This window comes from Harmonia axyridis, chromosome 1 (assembly GCF_914767665.1).
Source record: "Harmonia axyridis chromosome 1, icHarAxyr1.1, whole genome shotgun sequence".
NCBI lineage: Eukaryota > Metazoa > Arthropoda > Insecta > Coleoptera > Coccinellidae > Harmonia > Harmonia axyridis.
The window spans coordinates 68,289,053-68,309,141 of NC_059501.1; the positions used below are offsets into that span (position 1 = coordinate 68,289,053).

Consider the following 20,089-nt stretch of genomic DNA (forward strand, 5'->3'; position numbering starts at 1 on the left):
GATATTTGCTGGCCCTGCTGTTGCTCTCATTCAGATTATAATTCGAAATCAACTTATTCATTTCATTGTATCAAAAGTATTAATTTCATTTTCAATTGTTATATGTAGGTATACCTAAAATTAATCCTTCATCAGTACTTTTCAGAACAACCATATTTTCAAATTCAAATATCAGATTGTTTTTAAAATCTCTGCTGAATTTATGACAGAACTTGAAAAAAAAAACAGTCTGTCAACAATCCTAGAAAATGTTATATGATTTTAATGAATTAAATGAAAGCTAGTTGTCGGTGCAAAATTTTTCTTCACTGAACAATGAATACCTGGATGACGTACCTATTTGGTGTATGATGAAAACATCAATATCCATCGATGGCTGATAAACATCGACTATGCATGATGTCACATCCCTAATATGATTTAATCTGGAGCGGGGATGCTTCCTCGATAATTGATGGCAGCAATTACAACTAGTCCCATTCATTCTACGAATGAAGAACTATTGATTGGATTTTTACGTGGTTGTAACCAGGCCATTGGATGGTTTAATTGAATTGATGCAGACAAGATAACTACGAACGGAAATGAGTAATCTGTTTTGTAGTCAGACGGATGAACGACTCAGTTCACTTCTCGGGTGAGGCCACTTAAAATTATTACGTATTGAGCTTGATTTATAGTGTGGCACCTCCGTAAGAAGGTCAAACTACCGAGTTGTTAACTTATGCGGGTGTACCAACTGCAACACTTTATGACAGTAGCAATACATCTTTCAATAAGGAATTCACAAAGGATATTCGAATTCTTTTTCTTTTAACCAATGGATTGAACGATGATATGCTAAATAATATGCTAAAGGTAATAGGTACCCAATATGAATTAGGTCAATTTTCGCAATGAATGTCTCCATATGTGTGTTCATCTTCAAATGAGGATTGAGAAAAGGATGAACTATATGGTGTGACGGTGTGTACCTATCAGTTTTCCCTATTCAGAAGTATAAATTTCTGAAACATCAAAGAATGATATACAGGGTAAGAACTATTTAGAGGGGCACTACAGGGATATCGAAAACCGTTAGAAATACAGGGAAGCTTAAATTTATTAAAATGTTGCGTTATTTAGGGATGAGTTTGTTTGTAAACAGATACAAAATATCTACAATTGTTCCCGAGATATCTCGAAAAAATTGAAAATCGAGATTTTCTTTTTTTCTGTATAACTCATCTGTTTTTGAAAATAACTTCACGAAAATCGATTTGTAGCCTTTATCCAGTATAAAGATTCTAATGGTGTCTGCAGATTTTTTTTGTGTTTTCCATTGTTTCCGAGACGCGATAGTAATTTTCTTTTTGTTATGGACGCCATATTGATTCTTCTTAAGGGGGATGAAAAAAAAAAATCGAATTCAACACTCTACAAAAATTTCAAGTCTAGATACGCAAATTTGAAGTTCCTTTTAATTATTTTGTTTAAGTAGTAAGTAGTTAAGTAGTAAGCTGGTGCCAGAATTGTCAAATAACTTGTAACTTGGTTCAGTTGTTTTGTGGAATAATCACTCGAGTTTTGTAAAAACCTGAATCCTGTTTGATGAGTAAGGTCCTGTCAATTACATAATCATGCTGATACCAACACTTTACATATCGTAAAACTGGCCATGTCTCTAGAAATTGTAATTATAAACTGAAGTGATGGTCTCACATAACAACTGTCAACAAAGTTATTTGTCAGTTCTGTCTCCAACCTACTACTTGAACAAAAATAAAAATGTTCAAAAGTTCAAATTTGCGTAGATAGATTCGATATTTTCGCAGGGTGTGATACGTTGTTGAATTCGTAATATCCCCCCATGAGGAGAACCAATAATGAGCCCATAAGAAAAAAAATTGACTATCGCGTCTCCGAAACATTGGAAATCAGAAAAAATTTGAAGACACCATTAGAATTTCTATATTGAATAATGGCTAGCAACCAAATTTCGTGAAGTTATCTTCAAAAACAAATTAGTTATACAGAAAAAAATGAAATCTCGATTTTTAGTTTTTTCGAGATATCTAGGGAACCATAGGAGATATTTTAAATCTCTTTACCCAACACACTCATCCCTAAATAACGCAACTTTTTGGTAATTTAAGGCGTCCTGTATTTCTAACAGATATCCCTATAGTGCCCCTCTGAATAGTTCTACCCTGTATATTAATTTCAATTTTCCTAAAATACTTCCATTCCATGTAATTTAGTGCTACCTGATGTCCAGAGTGGATAACGACAAAACAGATAACTACTTGTGCCAAGGTCGTCCCCCTTGGTCAAAAATGAGATGAATTGTATGTACCTACTATGTCAAATCATAGAAAAAAATATATTTGATTTTCTTTTTAGACATCTGATGGATTTTTCTTCACCGATAAGAAATGCATGTATGCTAAAGAATTACAATTGCATTTCGAAATAAATTATTTATTTGAAAAATATTTATTGCATACAAAGTATATCTAAAAGGAGATATAAAATTGTTAAAATACATCTTTCACTGCTTCAAGATTTCATCTTACTGAAAGTACTCCATGGTACTGTCCACAACTCCAAAACACCTTTCTTCAATCCAACTGCAACCATATTGGACTTATATGGATTTAAAAAACAAGACGCACCCATGTTGGTAGTTTTTTCCACCTGCTTGTCATCATCATCATCATCTAGCTTCAATTGTTTACCAGTTATCACGTTGAAAACCTCTAGCTTACCTTTAGCACTATACCCAAACACCAAATGCTTCTCGTTCGGTACCCAGTAAAGTATATTAATGGAATTATTATCGAAAATAACTCTAGCGGGTTCCTCCTGGCCGATCACATAAATCCTAGTCTGGCAGTCACTTCCAGAAGTAAGAAAAACGTCTTTTTTGACCTTAGAAAATTGGATAGATACCAAACTGCTCTCGTGCGGTTGGTAGTACTGATATACCGGGTCGTATAAAGGATCTATCTCAGTTCCTCCCTTAAGCTTGGTGGGATTTGAGGTAGAACATTGAACGACTAAACCTCCCTCTGTTCCTACAACGAACATATCTGGTAGATGTTTAGAAAAGGCGAAACATGTCACTCCGACCACATTCTCCACAACATTCTGCTTCTTCTTTGATTTATGTTGCTTATTCTTACTCTTCGTCATGAAGGGAGCTTTGATTTGGTACCTGGAAATTAACACTTATTATATGAAACATACAACAAATCGAGTCGACTAGAGGTTTTTGTAAAACGCTGAAACGGTCAGTTTCCACTTGAAGAATCAAGATCCTGAATTGGCAGTAGGAGGCACTACATAATTTTGTAAATATGATAAAAAATATCTTTTCGACGTTTGTTTCAGTGTGAAAAAGCCAAAGGTAAGCGAGAGATCGAGTTTCTGAATAAATAAAATGGCCAAATATCGTTTAGTTTCGAATGGTAACTGTGTATCCGATTATCATCATCATCAAGACCAGAAACTCTTGATGACTGAAAGCCTATTCAAGAAATCATTCACGCCTTATTTGCAGCTTCATTGGAAAAATTAGTGAAAAATTAGACTGATTGAAAGGACTTCTTAATTGGTAGTCGCAGCGGACATATGCCAGAAATCATGTTTACAAAATAAATGCCATGATTATAATGATAAAAAGTTCATTCGACCAAAAATCCTGTCTGAGACTCACAGACTTCCAGGACTCGCTTACGCTCGTCCTGGAATTTTGTCTATTCGTCCAAAAAAACCCTATTTTCCGTACTTGTTACGTAAATTACTATTCTCTATTTCAGTATCGTAATTAGTTCATTACAGTTCTAAAAACAGTGCTGTAATGAACTCATTACATCATTGTTTTCAGTTATATTTTTCGTTTTGTGGTTGTCTACACAGACACAGATCAATTGCAGTATAATGTAATTTGGATTAAGTGAAATGATTTGCGACATTATTCGCAATTTCTCTTAATTCTTATGATGTTAAATGAATTTCGGCAGTCATCATAATTCACCAATTTAATGCGTAATTATAAATTAATTCAAAATTCCGTAATCTGTCAATTTTGGTTACAGTCACACCAAAAGCCAAGATACAATACAAATGTCACTAGGATGTATAATCTGCATTTTTCATTGAATTCCGACAATATTCCAGGAAATTTGACTGAAATAGAGAAAATATCGTCTAATACTCGTTGCAGAAGGCAATTCCAAAACTCATGCGTTCGAATTTCGCATTCGTGTTGGAATAGGAGCCCATTCTGCAACTTCTTTAAGAATATACTATTTCCTCAGCCTTTTCCGTTAATAATTATCATGAAATATCGAGCTTTGTTTTATTTGAGTTATTCTGTATGTCTTCTCTATAGGTACTCACTTGTTATAGACGTTTGCACAGGAATAGGAAGTGTTGAACCTCCACATGGTGATGGTACCATCAAGACCTGCCGTAACCAAAAAGATAATATCCATAGTAATATAATCCAAAGACATCCAATTCAAACACGACAAGTTGTCAGTTCTGCTTATCTTAATCAAAACTGTCTCATCTTCGTTATTCTGTACGTTCCAAAGAAATATTGCACTGGAGTGTGTAATTCCTGCTAAAATCGATGCAACAGAAGGATGGAATTGTATTTGGGAGACACAGGAATCACAGTTGATCTTCTTTGTTGGTTGACTTGGTAGTTTGTCTTCTCGGTCGAAGGTATACAATAAGATAAGTCCAGGATCGTAGCACCATGATTGGTGGGAATAGCTCAAAGATACCGCTATAGTTTTCGCGCTGCAATTCCAAGAAAACGAGGATAATTTTGCGACATTAGCTGCTTCCATTGATTTATCCTGCGGTATAATTTCTATTAATTGTGAAAGCTTCATAGTCACATCCACTTGTTCACCTTGCAGATTATAGTTGTCAAACGCTCTGGAGGTAATAACATCATCCAACTCCCTCTTCACTTTTGGATACATCTTTGTCAGGAAACCTGCCAATCTGTCCACATCTACATGGACGTTTTTCAGAGCTTGGGGTGGGTCTGTCTGCACCTCCACTTCTTTGCTTGCGACGGGATTTGTAGTAGCATCTTTTGATACGTAAAGAGGAGTTTGAGTGTTACCTTCATAATATACTTTTTTGACAGACCATCGGGACTCGAAGCCTACACACTCATTGTGTTTGACACCGAACATATTGACGTGAATTGAAGGGGAGGCAGACGGCAACACGCTGTTTCTCGATGTTTGTTGTGATTGGTTGTCGTTTCTTAGTTACGTACTGGCAACGATGTTTTGAACGATTTCTCGAACTGTTGATGTAATCGAAGTTGCGTTTTATTTAGGATATTGCAAGAAATGCAGGTGTAGTAATTGAATTAAAAGCAATCACGGAGGGAATTGAATTCCATAGTTGGGAAGTAGTTGAATGACCTGAATCCTGAAGTTTCAGAAACTTTTGTGAAAAATTTATTTATATTCACAAGATTGGTTCTTAGAGAATTGGGAGCTTGTATTCTTTCCGGTTTTTTATCATTTTTAAGCTTGGGCATGGTATTGCTCGATATATTCTGTCGGATGACTAACAGAATCATCCGTTTGTCGAAATAACGGAATCTTTTGAGCACAAATGGGATTTTCTTCACGTGAAATCGGCTCTCTTCGTTAATTTCTTGACAGTACTCCATTTTGTTGGTTAATATCGCAAACGGAAATCTGAAAATGAATAACACAAAGGAGATATAGGTATATGAAGATATCAGTCTTGAATTTTGCATTTCAATCAGAATTTGTCAAAAAAGATACCACTTACTACGAGAAAGATGTTCAATAAGAATACAATCAAACTACAACTGTGTTACATTGATTTGACTCATTCCAATTTCTTTCCTCTTCCTGAAAACTGCCCCTGATACTGAAATTAACACCATTTTTGAGTGTTCTATCATTTCATCATAATGACTGTAATTTAAAAATTTTGATGCAAGAATGGTATCAAAGAATATGGTTCGACTCTCTCATGACGAATCAGTTCCCAAATTATGTCCGTCCGTCTGTAAACACGACAACTATCGAACGGAAAAAACAAGTATCTAAAAATTTTCCAGTAATATTTTTTCAACTAAAACCATTCTTGGAGGTGCAATAATCCTCGTCTTCGACTCTAAATTTTGTGGCCACTAGCACTTATGCTTGTTTTTTCAAGTTTTTTCGAGATCGAGCCGAGTCGCCAGAATTATCTCAAACAAAATCTAATCAGTGAATACACCCGTATTATATACATACAGATATTACTTCCGACAAAATCAAATTTGATGTCAATTCGCGCCACCTACATATGCCTTTTCAGTTTTATTTGTACAGCTGTTTCACATTTTCTAGTGGAAAATCCGGATTTACAAATTTTTTTGTGTAAAAAATATATTCTTATTAGGAGGTGCTGTGGGAAATTGTTTACGAGTTACTGATATTCGAAATGAACGATGTAAGAGATTTTTGATGGCACAACTCTCAAATTCAAATTTCAATTAGTTGAGAGAATTATTTTTCTTTAATTTAATGTTATAATAGAAATCGAGTGTTATTACAATTTTATAATTACCGTGACTTCAACTAATTTAATACTAAATGAGCCAGTTGAGAGTTGATAATTAAAGTAATTGATGGAAATGAACATCATGCACCATGGTGCATGCGTCGGTTTTTCGTCCCGTGGTTTTACGTACACGTTCCGTTATACCTTGATATTTCGTTGACGAAGTTAGTTTTTTGTTTCTATTGACACCCTATCAAATTCGAAACCACAAAAAGATCGATTGGATTTGTATTCTGGGGTTTCAGGGGCTCACCCAATCCAATTACAACAAAATCTAAATGAGAATTCAACTTGGACCACAGTATCTCAGAAACTAATAACTTCCAGACATTATAATTCAGTCTTTTCTTCCTATTTTTATGTCAGCGAATTGGTCATAAATTTTCACACGTACTTAAAAACACCCTGCATATAATTTGCTATCAAAACATAGTTCAAGCTTGGCTAGAATTATGTAATATTTTCATCGGGTAATGATCATAGCCATAATAATAAAATAATATCACCTAATGATGTTATCAATTTTCCTTTGATTGCTTGAGATATTCTAAGAAAGAACTGCAAATCCTTCATGTAAGATTTGCAGCTTTTTTTTCTGTGAGAAATATAGGACCAAGTGTTGACGCGTCTAATTTATGGCCCCTGCTGTTGATAGCAATCTAGGAAATTGGATATTCTGATTCTTCCATGTACATTCATCATTCAGTGCGTGGTTTATTTGGAGGAACATCGTTTGTCTTTTCCTCGAAATGGTGGAGTTCATAACTCTGGCACACGAAAAGGTCATGCCTATGCGGCTTTCTCTTTCTGCGGCTAAATCTAAAAATAAATATTTTATATTAATGAATGAAGATAGTGAAGAGCTTAATTGAATGATGCAAAGGAGATGATAGGCTTATGAAAGGTCAGATTCTCATGAATAGTTTGTGCATATTCGAAGGAATCAAGCAAGTGAGTCATGAAAAAGTTGATTTTACACTTTGAGGATCAACAGAGTAAGAAAACACAGACGTAAAATCTGCAGCTCTTGCGCGTTAGTTGAAATTTGAATATGTGTTCTTCAATTAGACATTTCAAGTCCTCCTTCTAAAACATGTATGTAAGTTAACAGGTTGATATGACCTTCGGTGTTTGAAACAATTTTCTAACTTTGCCAGCTTTTCGTAGACATATTTCCACTTCCTCAGGGCGATGTTATAATTAGTGTCCTCCACTGGATCTGACCGACAAGTTGATACAGATTGGATATGCCATCCTCGATAATTAGAAATAAGATATTCCCATGAAATTCTCAACATCCAGTGGAGGACACTTATTATAACATCGCCCTGAGGATGTTAAAATATGTCAACGAAACGTGGGCAAAGTTAGAAAAATGTTTCAGTCACCGAAGGTACTATCAACCGTGTTAACCTATATACATGTGTTCTTATACTTCTCTCTTCTGAATAAAAATCTGAAGTCAGAACTTCCTATTCTCTCCTATTCTTATTATTATTTATTTTGTTGGTACAATTTTCTCGAGGTGACGAAAGCATATAAAAGTAAAAGTGTTCCGAAATTAGTCTACAAAACACACTTTTTCCTTCCAATACAATTTTTATTTCAAAACAATATTTGCAATACATTATATGAATCCAAAGGCGATAAATCAGAAGATTTTGGCGGCCAATTCATATGTATATCGCTCACACAAGAAATTACGCGTCATGGGAATTTTTCTTACAATAAAGCGAAAATGGCTCTTGTTGCACAAAAATGCTGGAGCCACATTGTGGCGAAGGAAAGCAATTAGACATAATGTCTGTGCCTAGCCGAATGTGTCGTTACAATAATTAATATGAATGTAGGTACCTGCTTGGTCTTTCATGGTACTTGTGCATACTACTTTCTCATTCATAAGGTTTTCAGAACGATACAATAGAGAATATCTTTCCCCTGCCTAATTAGTGTGCAGGTACCATTGCGCAGCCATACAACTTAGAGAATAAGAAAAGGAAGAAGAAATTCACGGTGTACAATATGATTTTATGTTTGCAAACCACGAATAAAACTGGGAAAAGAAGAGTTCAGTGGAGTAAGTTACGAGGTGACCAGTTGAGTAAGTAGAATATTCAAGGATGTTTCCAAGTGCTGTACCACAATAGAATTCTCGTCTGTCGTCCATCAGTGTTTTAATAATCGCCACGAAAACACGATACCCCAAAACATCAATTCCATATCATTGATTTTAGGTCAAGAAAAATCGGTTATCATTTTGCTATAGCGATGAGAATTGACGGATTGAGTGACACCTTCTTCATTATCAAAGAAGTATGGCCAATCACTGCACCAGACCAAAGTTCACACCGTACAGTGACTTTTTGTGGATATAATGGTCTCTCAGCATCTACATGAGGGTTTTTGCCTCATATGTGACAATTTTCCTGGTTTACATAGCCAACGTGTAAAAATTTGATTCGTCGCTGAAGAAAATTCTCATCCAAACATTATCGTTTAAGCACCCAATCGATATATTATATCCTACGCATCCCTCAGCTAGCTTCAGTTCTACTATCAACTGAACTATATAAGAATGGAGATGCATATCCACATGCAAAATACTCCATAGCGCAGCGTGCCGTAAGAAAGGCCCAATTATCATGCGCGGAGAGAAATAGATGATTTTGGATCTTCGTTAACACGTTCATTTACAGCAAAAATGTTTTCGATCGAGCGTGAATTTCAATCATACATATGTATATGGACATTCAGACATCATCAACAGATCGAGTTCATTTAAATTTTTCTCCCAATTGCGCTCAGATGGACGAATATGTTGATCATAATCTGCCCGCAACGCATGAAATGTATGCCAAACAAAATTTCATCCTTCTCGTATCATTCAAGATATTTGCATCTCTATGCAATTAACAGAAAAAAAACTAGTATCAAATCAGACCTTTCAGCGAAAGATATTCTGTAGTTCAGAGAGACACATTCTGAGAATACTTAGATTCGTTTCACTACTTCGTAAATAATTTTCAAATTTCAATCTGATGGAACATGTATTTTTTCATTCACTTATTTAAACTTCGGAATCATCAAGATTCAACCTTTCAAGGAACTCAACCCAGGTATTCGGACCTTCAAATCATCATTATGCATTTCCAAGAACTCAGAGTAACTGAGATATAATATAATTGCAAAATATTCCACTAGCTTCGGCAATAATATATCATACAGCCGAGACATTGGATACATCATCCTTGAATCCCTAGTTTCAACTATTCGAATGAACAATCCAGCTCCAACAAGCAATGAAGCGATCACAGATGAAATTAGTAATTCAAGTCATAATTATTCCAAGAGAATTCAGACCAGACAGAGCCTGCTCGGATACATAGGGATATTGTGCATCCATATCCGGCTTGCATGTAGGTACATCAGACTCTATCGTGTATAACTAGGATCAATGCTGCTCAAATCCCAAAATCAATTCTCCTTACGATCAACCTGTGCGAATTGAATAAACGTATTTCTCGCAATGATTGAGTCCACATATTGGAGAGATACGAGAATAGAATTTTGTCGTCAGTAGTCTTCAATGGTATATAAAATATATCAGGTCAAAATGGACTAGTTTAGTGATGTTGAAAATAATATATTTGACACGATAGAATTAAAATATAGAGCAAAACTGATGAATCAGTGAAAAAATTTTGAAAATCCATCAATAAATGACTGAAAAATAGATTATTTAAATTTACTTATTTTAGCGCGGAACGTCTTTGGTCTGTGACGTCACGGCTCTTACCTGTGATCGCTACACCATAAATTACTTAGCCGCGCCAAGGCTCTCGCGCCGTTTGTAGTTGTACAGTGTAGTTTTAACTCGAGTTTTGTTTTTATATCACCATAATGGAAGAAGGCTTCGTGAAAGGACAAAGTGACAATTTGCCTAAAATAGATATATTCGCAGTGATGGAGTTTTTTCCTTCAAATCCATCTTATGTCAGTGCAGAAATAAAAGGAGTTAAACTTTTCGAGTTAATATCTACTTTTGAGTTTGCTTCATCATGGTTCAACTTATAACGATGATTTATTTAAAAAACGTTTCATAAACAGTTTGTAGTTGAGTACTGGTTGTTGAAGTCTATCAATGGCATAACATATTTATGTGAGGAGTAAAAAGTAAAAAGAGAAAAATTTATATGTATGTATATAGTAAGTTATTTCAGCCATCGTGTAACGAACAAAACACGACACGAACGGCACAAGTGATTGTACACCAATGAATTTGTGAGCACTCTGCGAATACTAGTCGTCTAGTATGTGACGTCACGACACTTACACGTACTATGAAATTATTCTTCCAAGCGCAACTTCAAAGTCCCATAACTTTTTCATTTCTAGAGATATTTCAATGATTCTTCCACATTTTTGTTTCATTTTACTTAAATATTCAGAATTAATCCTTAACAAAAAAATGAAAACTAGTCCATTATTCATGAAAATCAAAGTTTCTCAGAAACGGTAACTTTTAAGCAGAAACTCAGAAAAAATTGGATTCATTTATTCCATTCAATCTGAAAAATGAATAAATAACGGGCCCAATAATTATATAATTGCCTACAATTCCAAGCCAAACATTCCACGAGAATCTCGGGTATCTCATATAGATCCTCTTCAGCCCCCTCATGCTTATTGTGGAAATTCATCAGTGAATTTTTTGAGGAATTCGCTTCATAAATTAACAGAATTTGAATCAATCCCAACGAACAGTTTTTAATTTGTTACTGAAAAGTTGTCAAACCTAGAGACAAAATGAAGGGGCCCTTTTCGTTTTGAATTTGAAAATTTAATTCGTTTTGAAAAAAGGCATTGGCGTATTATTTCTTCTTCAAAAGTCAATGCTATCACACACGCCACTGTAGTTGCTGAAAACGAAGTTTTGAGGAGGCAAAATTATGATTTGGAAATAAGTTTGTTTCTATGGCAGAATTGGCTTCTGGTACTCCCAAAAACAATGAAGTCTCAGGCATAAGTATTCCTCATCTAGCATGATCCCAAGACCTTTTGATCTGAATACGATCAAACATGCTCATATAAAGAATTATTTAGAACTAAGAATTGCTTCAACAACTTCAAGCTTCAAAAGTTCAAGATGAATGAAACTCGAAAAGCTCCCGACTTCCCGTCAGTACATTTCTAATTTTATTGCCAATGATAAATTATACTTACTACACTAGGTTCTTCAGTGTAGAAATATATTGTTTTTGATTGATCTACTCATTCATTTTGCCAACGATCATATTATTAGATAGTATTCATTCGTATGTGTGAAGTTCAAAAAGTTCATAGAAAAAAAAGTTATTTTCAAGAATTCGTGGTTTAATATCGGAAGTTCCATACATAGTTAGCTTCCAACACTTCGACTTCTATATTCTACCCGCATAGTACTATATTGCATCAAAACTTCAGACATTTTCACGGATTCGTTTGTCTGTGAGATGCTATCATCAATTTCGAGACATTCTAAGGAAAATTTCTTGGCACCCCATTGTCAGATTATCGAGATTTGTGAGAAACAAATCACATATCATATGTAAATGACATCAATAGTGATCACAATTGTTATCCCTGAGGATATATGATTATGATTTTCCCATTTTCCCCCATTACAGCTCGCGGTGCCTGGTTGTGAACATTTTTGCTAACATATTTGATATTATAGGACATCAGATATATGAGGATTCAGTTATTATGGTCTCTCTTAAGAAAATCTCACAATATGTCGTTTCTCGGTCATGTGAATTATTCTGGCGTCATCTTGTGGCATGAAAAGATGTATGGAAGATCTTGGATTTTGTATCTCATTTCATAGCCAATGTGGAGCAGTGTATAAAAAATTATCGATAGCGGTGCCTAATATAACTAAGGAAGTTCATTTCTCAGTCGGGTTCTGGCCGCCGAACATCCAAATTCCATCAAAACCAGAAATGAGAACTCCCGGATTGATGAGCAAAAACCCCGAAAATTGCAAAAAATTCATTTTCAAAGCTTCATATTTCGAAAACTGTCCATTTTTGAGCTTTGTGGCTAAGGACTTTTCTGATCAGTTCATCAAGAACTACAACATATCAAAAATTCAGCCAAATTCACGGAAAGCCATTTTCCATACTAAACGTGCGGGGTCCTTTACAAGAACGTATATTTTTTTGGACAAACTTTAAATAGTTAAATAGTTTTTTAGTTTTTCATCAGAATGTTGAAATTTCAAAAATTTTGGAATTCATCATTGAAATACATAATTGAGATACGGATTGATAATTCCAAATCTCAAAGTGATACAAAACAAAAACGAAAAATTTTTTGTGAAAAAAATAGGTGAGTTTTTTTCTAAACTACCTTACGAAGGTTTCTTCTAAAAATTGGAAAAATCGATCAAGCCATTTCCGCGCAGAATGAAAATGAATCTGTACTGAAGAATCTAGTCAGAAAGCTAGTTTACACTCTTAAAAGGGGTTTATCGAGGGTTTTATACTACTTGGCATTCTCGTGATCGTCCAAAATTTGATGACTCCCCCTCTTCAGCGTTTTTGAGATCCTACCACTTTTCAAGATGATTGAAGCAATTTCGAACTTTCCTCTGATTTACCGTCCTCTTCTTCCACATGCAAATACGTTTTTACGTCTTTGTTATTAATTAAAAAAAAACACATTTTTCAGCCTTTGACAGGTCTTTGTTTATAGTTTAGTTGGAAATTCATTGAAAATAAATGTTTCTTCGAAAAATCATATCATGCATTTATTAATTATTCAATAAAAAAATTATCTCATTTTTTTCCATTCTGTATTATTAATCAGTATTTCGCCAATAACGAACTCTTCAAATGAAAACCTGAAATCAATCGATAGTCTTTAGCGTACAATAAAGCGTACTAACTGATCGCTGTAACGGTATAGAGTATAGACCCCTTTTAAGTCCCATCATGTGCTGAAATATGGAGGTCCCCTTCCCGATATTTTCAATAAGGAAATTAATGACATCTATGAATTCTGTTGTAATTCTCGTGGGCCAATTGGGTTCTTTGGCAGAAAGAGAGCTAATAGGATTTGTGAAACCGGAAAAGGAGCCTGAAGAACACTTCCCCTATGTCAACTTCGTTAATTTGTTGGAGAGTCGATGCGAGTTCTTATACGCTTCAGCTATTCTTCCTGAGAATCTTCTGGAGGTGTATTTTGCTCGAGTGAAGTTGGCAAGGGGCATTCCTTGAAGATTCTTCAAATTCTGAGCTTTCGTCTTTGCCTCCCAATGTTCCTTTGAAGGGAGTTCTTCTTATTTGCTCTTCATTCGAACCCGGTTTTTTTTTTAATTAAAATGGGGAGCATAATATTCTTATTTGTTTATAATTCTGTCAATCTCAGTCAAATTTTAGAAATTTCGAACTTATTATAATTTAATGTTCACCGGCCTAATAGAGCGGAGGGTGTTATTAAGAAGAATTTTCGACACATATTGCATATACCCTAAGGTTTTAGGTGTTTTCCTGAAAACTATAAAATATATTTGAATTATTTGCTCCTTCTAATATTTTCTTGTTAGGTATAAAGGTTAAATGAGTCTACTTCATGAAGGTCATTCTGCATTCGATATAATTATCAAAAATTGACAACATTGTGTCGTTTCCTTCACAATTTAATATATTTTTATGATATTTTATCTTGAAAAACAATTCCAAAAAATGACAAATTATCAATGACCAACCGAAAAAAATTCAAAATATCTAAAACTGTACAAATTGAGTTTACGGTTAACGCATTGCATAACTGTATTAAGACAACGTGTCAACAGGGCCGCCGCTAGGGGCGGCATACCGGATATTTTGCCGGGGCGCCAAACAGTAGGGGCGCAAAGTCAACTAATAAAACAGCACTTTTGTACCTTTAAATATTAGGTCGTCCTTTTATTATAGATTTATCGTCGTACTTTCAAACAATGCAAGATATTTTTTTATGAAATCGACAAAACATCGTTTGATAAATTCGGCAAGGTGATTTTGAGTTAAAAAATACGATTTCATATGAAATTAAAAAAGAATCCTGAGAGAATAACAGAGGCTCCTCTAAAGGAAATTCATATAAATAAGGCAAATCAGAGCGGCGAAATATTATTTTGTCAGGGCGCTAAAATGTCTAGCGGTGGCCCTGTGTGTCAACTATACCAATGTTACGTATGAAATAATTCACATATAACTAAACTCTCCACACATGATCCAGAAACACTGAACTAAGAATAATAAAAGACGAAGAAAATGATTTTCATGAAAAAAATAATCTCTATTATTTATAATTACGCACAGGTAAATATTTCGTGAAATGAATACCTATGTAATTTTTTTATGTTTATAGTAAAGAAACATTATATATTATTATTATTATTAGACCTCGAATAATAAATAAGTTCATTAAAATTATGGTAAGTAATGTACCCTTCTGTAGTTTGAAAATGATTATTTCAATTTTTCGGTCTTTATTTTCAGGAAAATACTGCAATTTCAAAAAGGCAAACAATTCACTTCCTAATTTGGTAGGAAATACCATAAAAAAAGCAGAGTAATAAATTGCCAAGGTGAGTGGGTGATGGGTTGTTGTGATTGGTGTGCATGATCTATAATATTTGACCAATAGATTGGGTTTTCTATTAGAAATATAAATTGGTGATTGAAACCCGTTTTGATTCGTATTTCATTGAAATGAATCTAAATAACGTATCCACTACATTCAAATTAATTAGTAGCTTCCAAATCGTAAATTGGGAAAATTTCAGAGAAGGATTAGAAATTATTTATTGCCATGACCGTTTCCCTTTGATTGAAAATATAATACCAAAACTATCAAAGGTGTACTCAGCAAATTCATTAAAATAGATGACTGCGACTGCTTTTTCGAGTTAATTCCCCATATGAAAGCAACTCTATCATTTAAAAAAAACGTGAAAGGCACTCATATGGCATAAACAGCTTTTGAGCGCTCATTCATGCGACTTTTGAAACCACAGAACTGAAATATGTAGGTACATTTGGTATGTGATTCAACATGGTGTAATTATTATCAGTTAGTTTATTCAGTTGGGGGTTCTGAAGATACGATCCTCTTGAAATTTATCATGTATATTCTGAAGGAAATTTTACATTCACATACTAGTCAGGCCTATTGTTACGGATATTTTGGGAGTTTATATATAGCCATCAACAAGAAGTTTTGCACAGAATTTGAAATGGTTCCTATACGTCTGCATGCAGAATTTCTTCATGGTCTAATCTGTATCAGAAATATTAATTTTGGTCGATTTTCATGGTTTTTTTGTGATTCTAGTGACGTAAAACGTAATCGATAAGAACGAGCATAGTACCAAGCATAGTACATCTTTGAAATGATCGTCCTCCTTAAAGATTAATGAAAAACTTCAGAATAATCTCATTTTTATCAAATGATTGAAAATATAATATTCGTCTCAAGAACAGTAAGTATATTTTACCTATCGAAAAAAAAAGATTGAGGTTGGTAATTCTTAATCTTCTTGGTCCATATAGCGTTTTTTTTTTAACCTTATTCCATTATTTTCTCTTTAATTTAAATATAGTTACTTCACTAACAAATGCACGAAGTGCTTCTTCTCTGCACAATCAGATGTAGGTAACAATTTGAATTGAAACGTTTCAACGAAGAATGCGTATCGAATAGCTGTCATTGAAGTCACTTTTCATTTGAAGAAAAAATGTAATAGTTGAACAAAGATGCCCGAAAGATGGGAGAAAGTAGTGGCCAGCGATGGACAATACTTTGAATCATAAATGTATCATCAGTTTCTTTTCAATAAAGCCTCGAATTTGGAAACAAAACGGCGAAAGCAAAGTTTTACGCCTATATAGGTAAGTTTAATGTTTTGGGTAGTGTAGGAACTAACAACCTGAAGCGAGGTATAGCAGAAAAGAGTGAAGTAAAGGCGGAAATTCCCTGTTATGTTACAATTTTCTAATGGGGAGAAGAGGGATTGGTCACTTAGTGCAGGTCGAGAACATTTCTCTTGATCAGGCAATATATTTTTCACGCTTTCAAATAACAGGGAATTAACAGAACAATTCATGGTAAGAGTTTGTTCAACTCAACTCGGTTATTGATTTCCCTACAAAATGATTACTTGCCTTCAAAAATCCAACCGCTGATTTCAGGCTTACTATTTCCAATAATGGGAAGTTCTAGGAAAAAAATACTCCCCTTAAATTTAGACCGTATACAGGGTGGGCAAATTTCGATTTTTCAGCACTACAACTTTTAAACCAGAGGAGATAGACAAAATCTGATACCCCATTATCGTTCTCTTTTTCTGAGAAACCAACGAGAGTAGTATTCATTTTTGGCCATGCTTCTTTTGTTTTCGAGTTATAAGCGAAAATTTGAAAAATGGCATAACGAAAAACATTTATATCTCCGCTAATACTGATGATAGAGCTCTGAAATTAAAACATCATGCAGACACTTTTTAAGTACAATCCAGTGGCGTGCTCGTCTTTTTAACACGGTTTTTAATTACGACGCTATGATCAAAGTTATGTTTTTTCAAATGGGAACACAAGATTTCTGTGCCGTTTTTTGGAAGCTCTAGAAAAATAGTTATGAAAATATAAATGAACTCAGAGAGAATTTCCTAGGTTGCTTGAACAGAGTTTCAAATGAAATAATAATTCTGATGCATCCATCTCATTAGAACTCTCTCGAATGAAACAGTCGATCATGTGGATCTTTTCGTTATTTCCGAAACCATTTTGGAATAAAAATATTATAGAATATATCTAAATTCGATTTTTGTAGAAATTGGTAAAAAGCATAGAAATAATCAGATTGATGGAAGGACACTGCTCTTGTCATAAGAAGCTCTATTTTTCTGTACTCATCAACAGTTCAAATATAGAGACTCTTAAATAAAAAAAGGTTTTTGACCATGTTCTGTTATTTATATTGATACAAATCATACGATGTGTCATATGTTTGGAATCAGGCAAAATTAAGCTTTCCAAAAATGGTACCGAAATATTTTGTTCCCATTTGAAAAAACATTACTTTGGGTCATAGCTTCGTGATTGAAAATCCTGCTCAAAGAAGAAAACGCCACTGGATTCTACATACACTGAGAAAAGTGTTTTGATATAATCGAAAAAGCATTATAGTTCATAAATCATTAATTGGATATATGAACAAACAAATATTAGTTTCATGGAAATAAATAATTTATTTGAAATCCCACCAATAATCATCATTTATTATTACACTTCATTTATTCACGCATAACTTAATAATGCTGAAGAAATATTCATTCGAAGGAAATAAATATAGTTGAGGTTAATATATCATTGAGTAATAATTAATAAACCTTATTTATATGTAATATGTATCCATGCTGAATAAAAATAATATTTCAATTCACTAATGGTTAACGTATTTCTTAGATGAAAATTTTTGTTGTGTCTATTATCCGATTGTTAGGGTCTAAGAAAAACCGTTTGCCAAACTAGGTAATTTTTTAGAGTTCATATTGGGGCACACGGGTTTGAACCCAAGTCATCTTGATTGCATCTGTTTACTCTAACCACTGTTCTGCCAACATCACTAACAACTAAGCAGGTACAAACGATCTGAACCCAAAATCAGTACAGATGTGCTAAGTGGCGTTCAATAAGCCCAGAGTAACACAGATTTTTTGTTTAAAAGGGAAATTCAAATTAAAGGAAAAGTTAAAGGACAGAAAAGAAAGGGATGCGCTTCTCTTTGAGGGACGTGTCTTCAAACTTTTTCACAGATTGGATCGCTAGAATTATGTTAGTTTGTTAATTATTAATAAATTCTATATTCTGAGTGACTAAATTATTGAATTATTGAATGAGTTCATTCATAAATAGCGAATGATCGTTAACTACCAGTTGAAAATTTGTTGACACTGAATTTATGTTATTTGTGGAGATATAAATTATTTATCACCGAAATATATTAAATATTATCAAATACCTTGCAAACAAATATATTATGTTATTCTCTATCAATAAACTTTTTTGAATGCATAATTTAACTATTAATGAAATCAAATGAAATGAAATCAAATATAAATCTGCTGTAATAGTTGTATTCAAATAACCTCCAAATGAGTGCTTTATTAATAAAAAAAATATGGATTTCTCTCAGTGTAAAAAAGTAACTGTATGATGTTTTAATTTCAGAGCTCTTTCATCTATTAGTGGAGATATAAATTTTTTTCGATATCGCCATTTATCCAATTTTCGCTTATAACTCGAAAACAAAAGAAGTCGGCCAAAAAGGAATACTACTAGTGTTAACGAGAACGAGAATGGGTATCAGATTTTGTCTACCTCCTCTGGTTTCAATGTTGTGGTGCTAAAACATCTAAATTTGCCCACCCTCTACATATCTAGTATAATCATCAAAGGTAATACCACGAGTGCTTCAAATTTCATCGGTAATTTTTCCTTTCCACGAAAACTTGTGTATTTGATAAAAACATGAAAACAAACCGATTGATAAAATCACTTGTCCTGAGGGACTCGTGATTTTATCGGATAGAAGTTCCATTTTTTTGGATAATTCTCTTCTCCCTACCATTTCAGAAATGTCATAATTCTCGTGAAAATTTAGGTAAAAATTTGAAGAGTAATGATCTAGTGACCTTTTTTTCTGCTCGTCAATGCAAATAAAGATTTTGCGGATAGCAGTGACGTAACTACAAATTTGTTCCAAAGCGTGAATTATAAAAATTTCAGTTCAGGTTTATTTTCTTCCAGATTTTCTGTTACTGAAAATAATAAAGATGTGGAAGGTGGGTAGGTATCAGGACTATATATAGGATAATAAGTTTTTGAAGCCACCCAATCCAGACTACACGGAAACAATCAGTCCTCCTTCCTTTTGTTCCGATCAATAGCTAATAGCTTCCAGACCTTGGTCGATTCAGTCCAATATTTCCACATAAATAATAAATTCGTGTTCTTTTGTATTGTTGGAGACTATTCTTCATTGTGTCCGTATTCTGGGAATTCCAGTCAACGTATTGTCCCCAGAGACTTTAGAGCTCTAAAATTTGCATGTCAACATATACCACCTACAGCACATTTTGTTATGCGATGCAAAATAGAAGGTATTTCCATATTATACCTGTTGGAATTGGTACGTATATCGATCCTAGCTTATATTGGGACCGATTGAAGAATTTTCTTTTGTATCCAGACTTGCCCTAGGTTTCAATAGGGGGGATTTATATTATATACATTGTACGATGAATAGTTTGAACGTCCAATTATTTCCAGTTCAGCATCATTAGAGGCCAGTTATTTTGAAAGAGTTATTTCAAATTTAATGAATTTCACCATTATTTGTAGGCAGTCGGTCCACTAACAAATCGCTTGATGTCTGTAATTTTCGAATTTTGAGCCGGGAATGG

At 34.0% G+C, this 20,089-nt stretch overlaps 1 protein-coding gene across 1 annotated transcript; it reads right to left on the bottom strand.

The window, feature by feature from the left end:
- Nucleotides 1-2,444: 2,444 nt before the first annotated feature.
- Nucleotides 2,445-5,273, bottom strand: LOC123680318 (cytoplasmic dynein 2 intermediate chain 2-like). Its single transcript, XM_045618156.1, has 2 exons — nucleotides 4,384-5,273; nucleotides 2,445-3,196 (listed from the first exon to the last, which is right to left on the bottom strand). Exons 1-2 carry the CDS (start codon nucleotides 5,196-5,198, stop codon nucleotides 2,539-2,541), a joined length of 1,473 nt encoding a protein of 490 aa, XP_045474112.1. The 5' UTR covers nucleotides 5,199-5,273; the 3' UTR covers nucleotides 2,445-2,538.
- Nucleotides 5,274-20,089: the final 14,816 nt, after the last annotated feature.

What these genes read in the sequence shown, in the direction of transcription:
- LOC123680318 (XM_045618156.1), bottom strand. Translation starts at nt 5,198, where the DNA reads ATGTTCGGTGTCAAACACAATGAGTGTGTAGGCTTCGAGTCCCGATGG. An exon ending in TGTGCAAACGTCTATAACAA is followed by an intron (nt 3,197 to 4,383) that starts GTGAGTACCTAT and finishes GTTAATTTCCAG; the next exon opens with GTACCAAATCAAAGCTCCCT.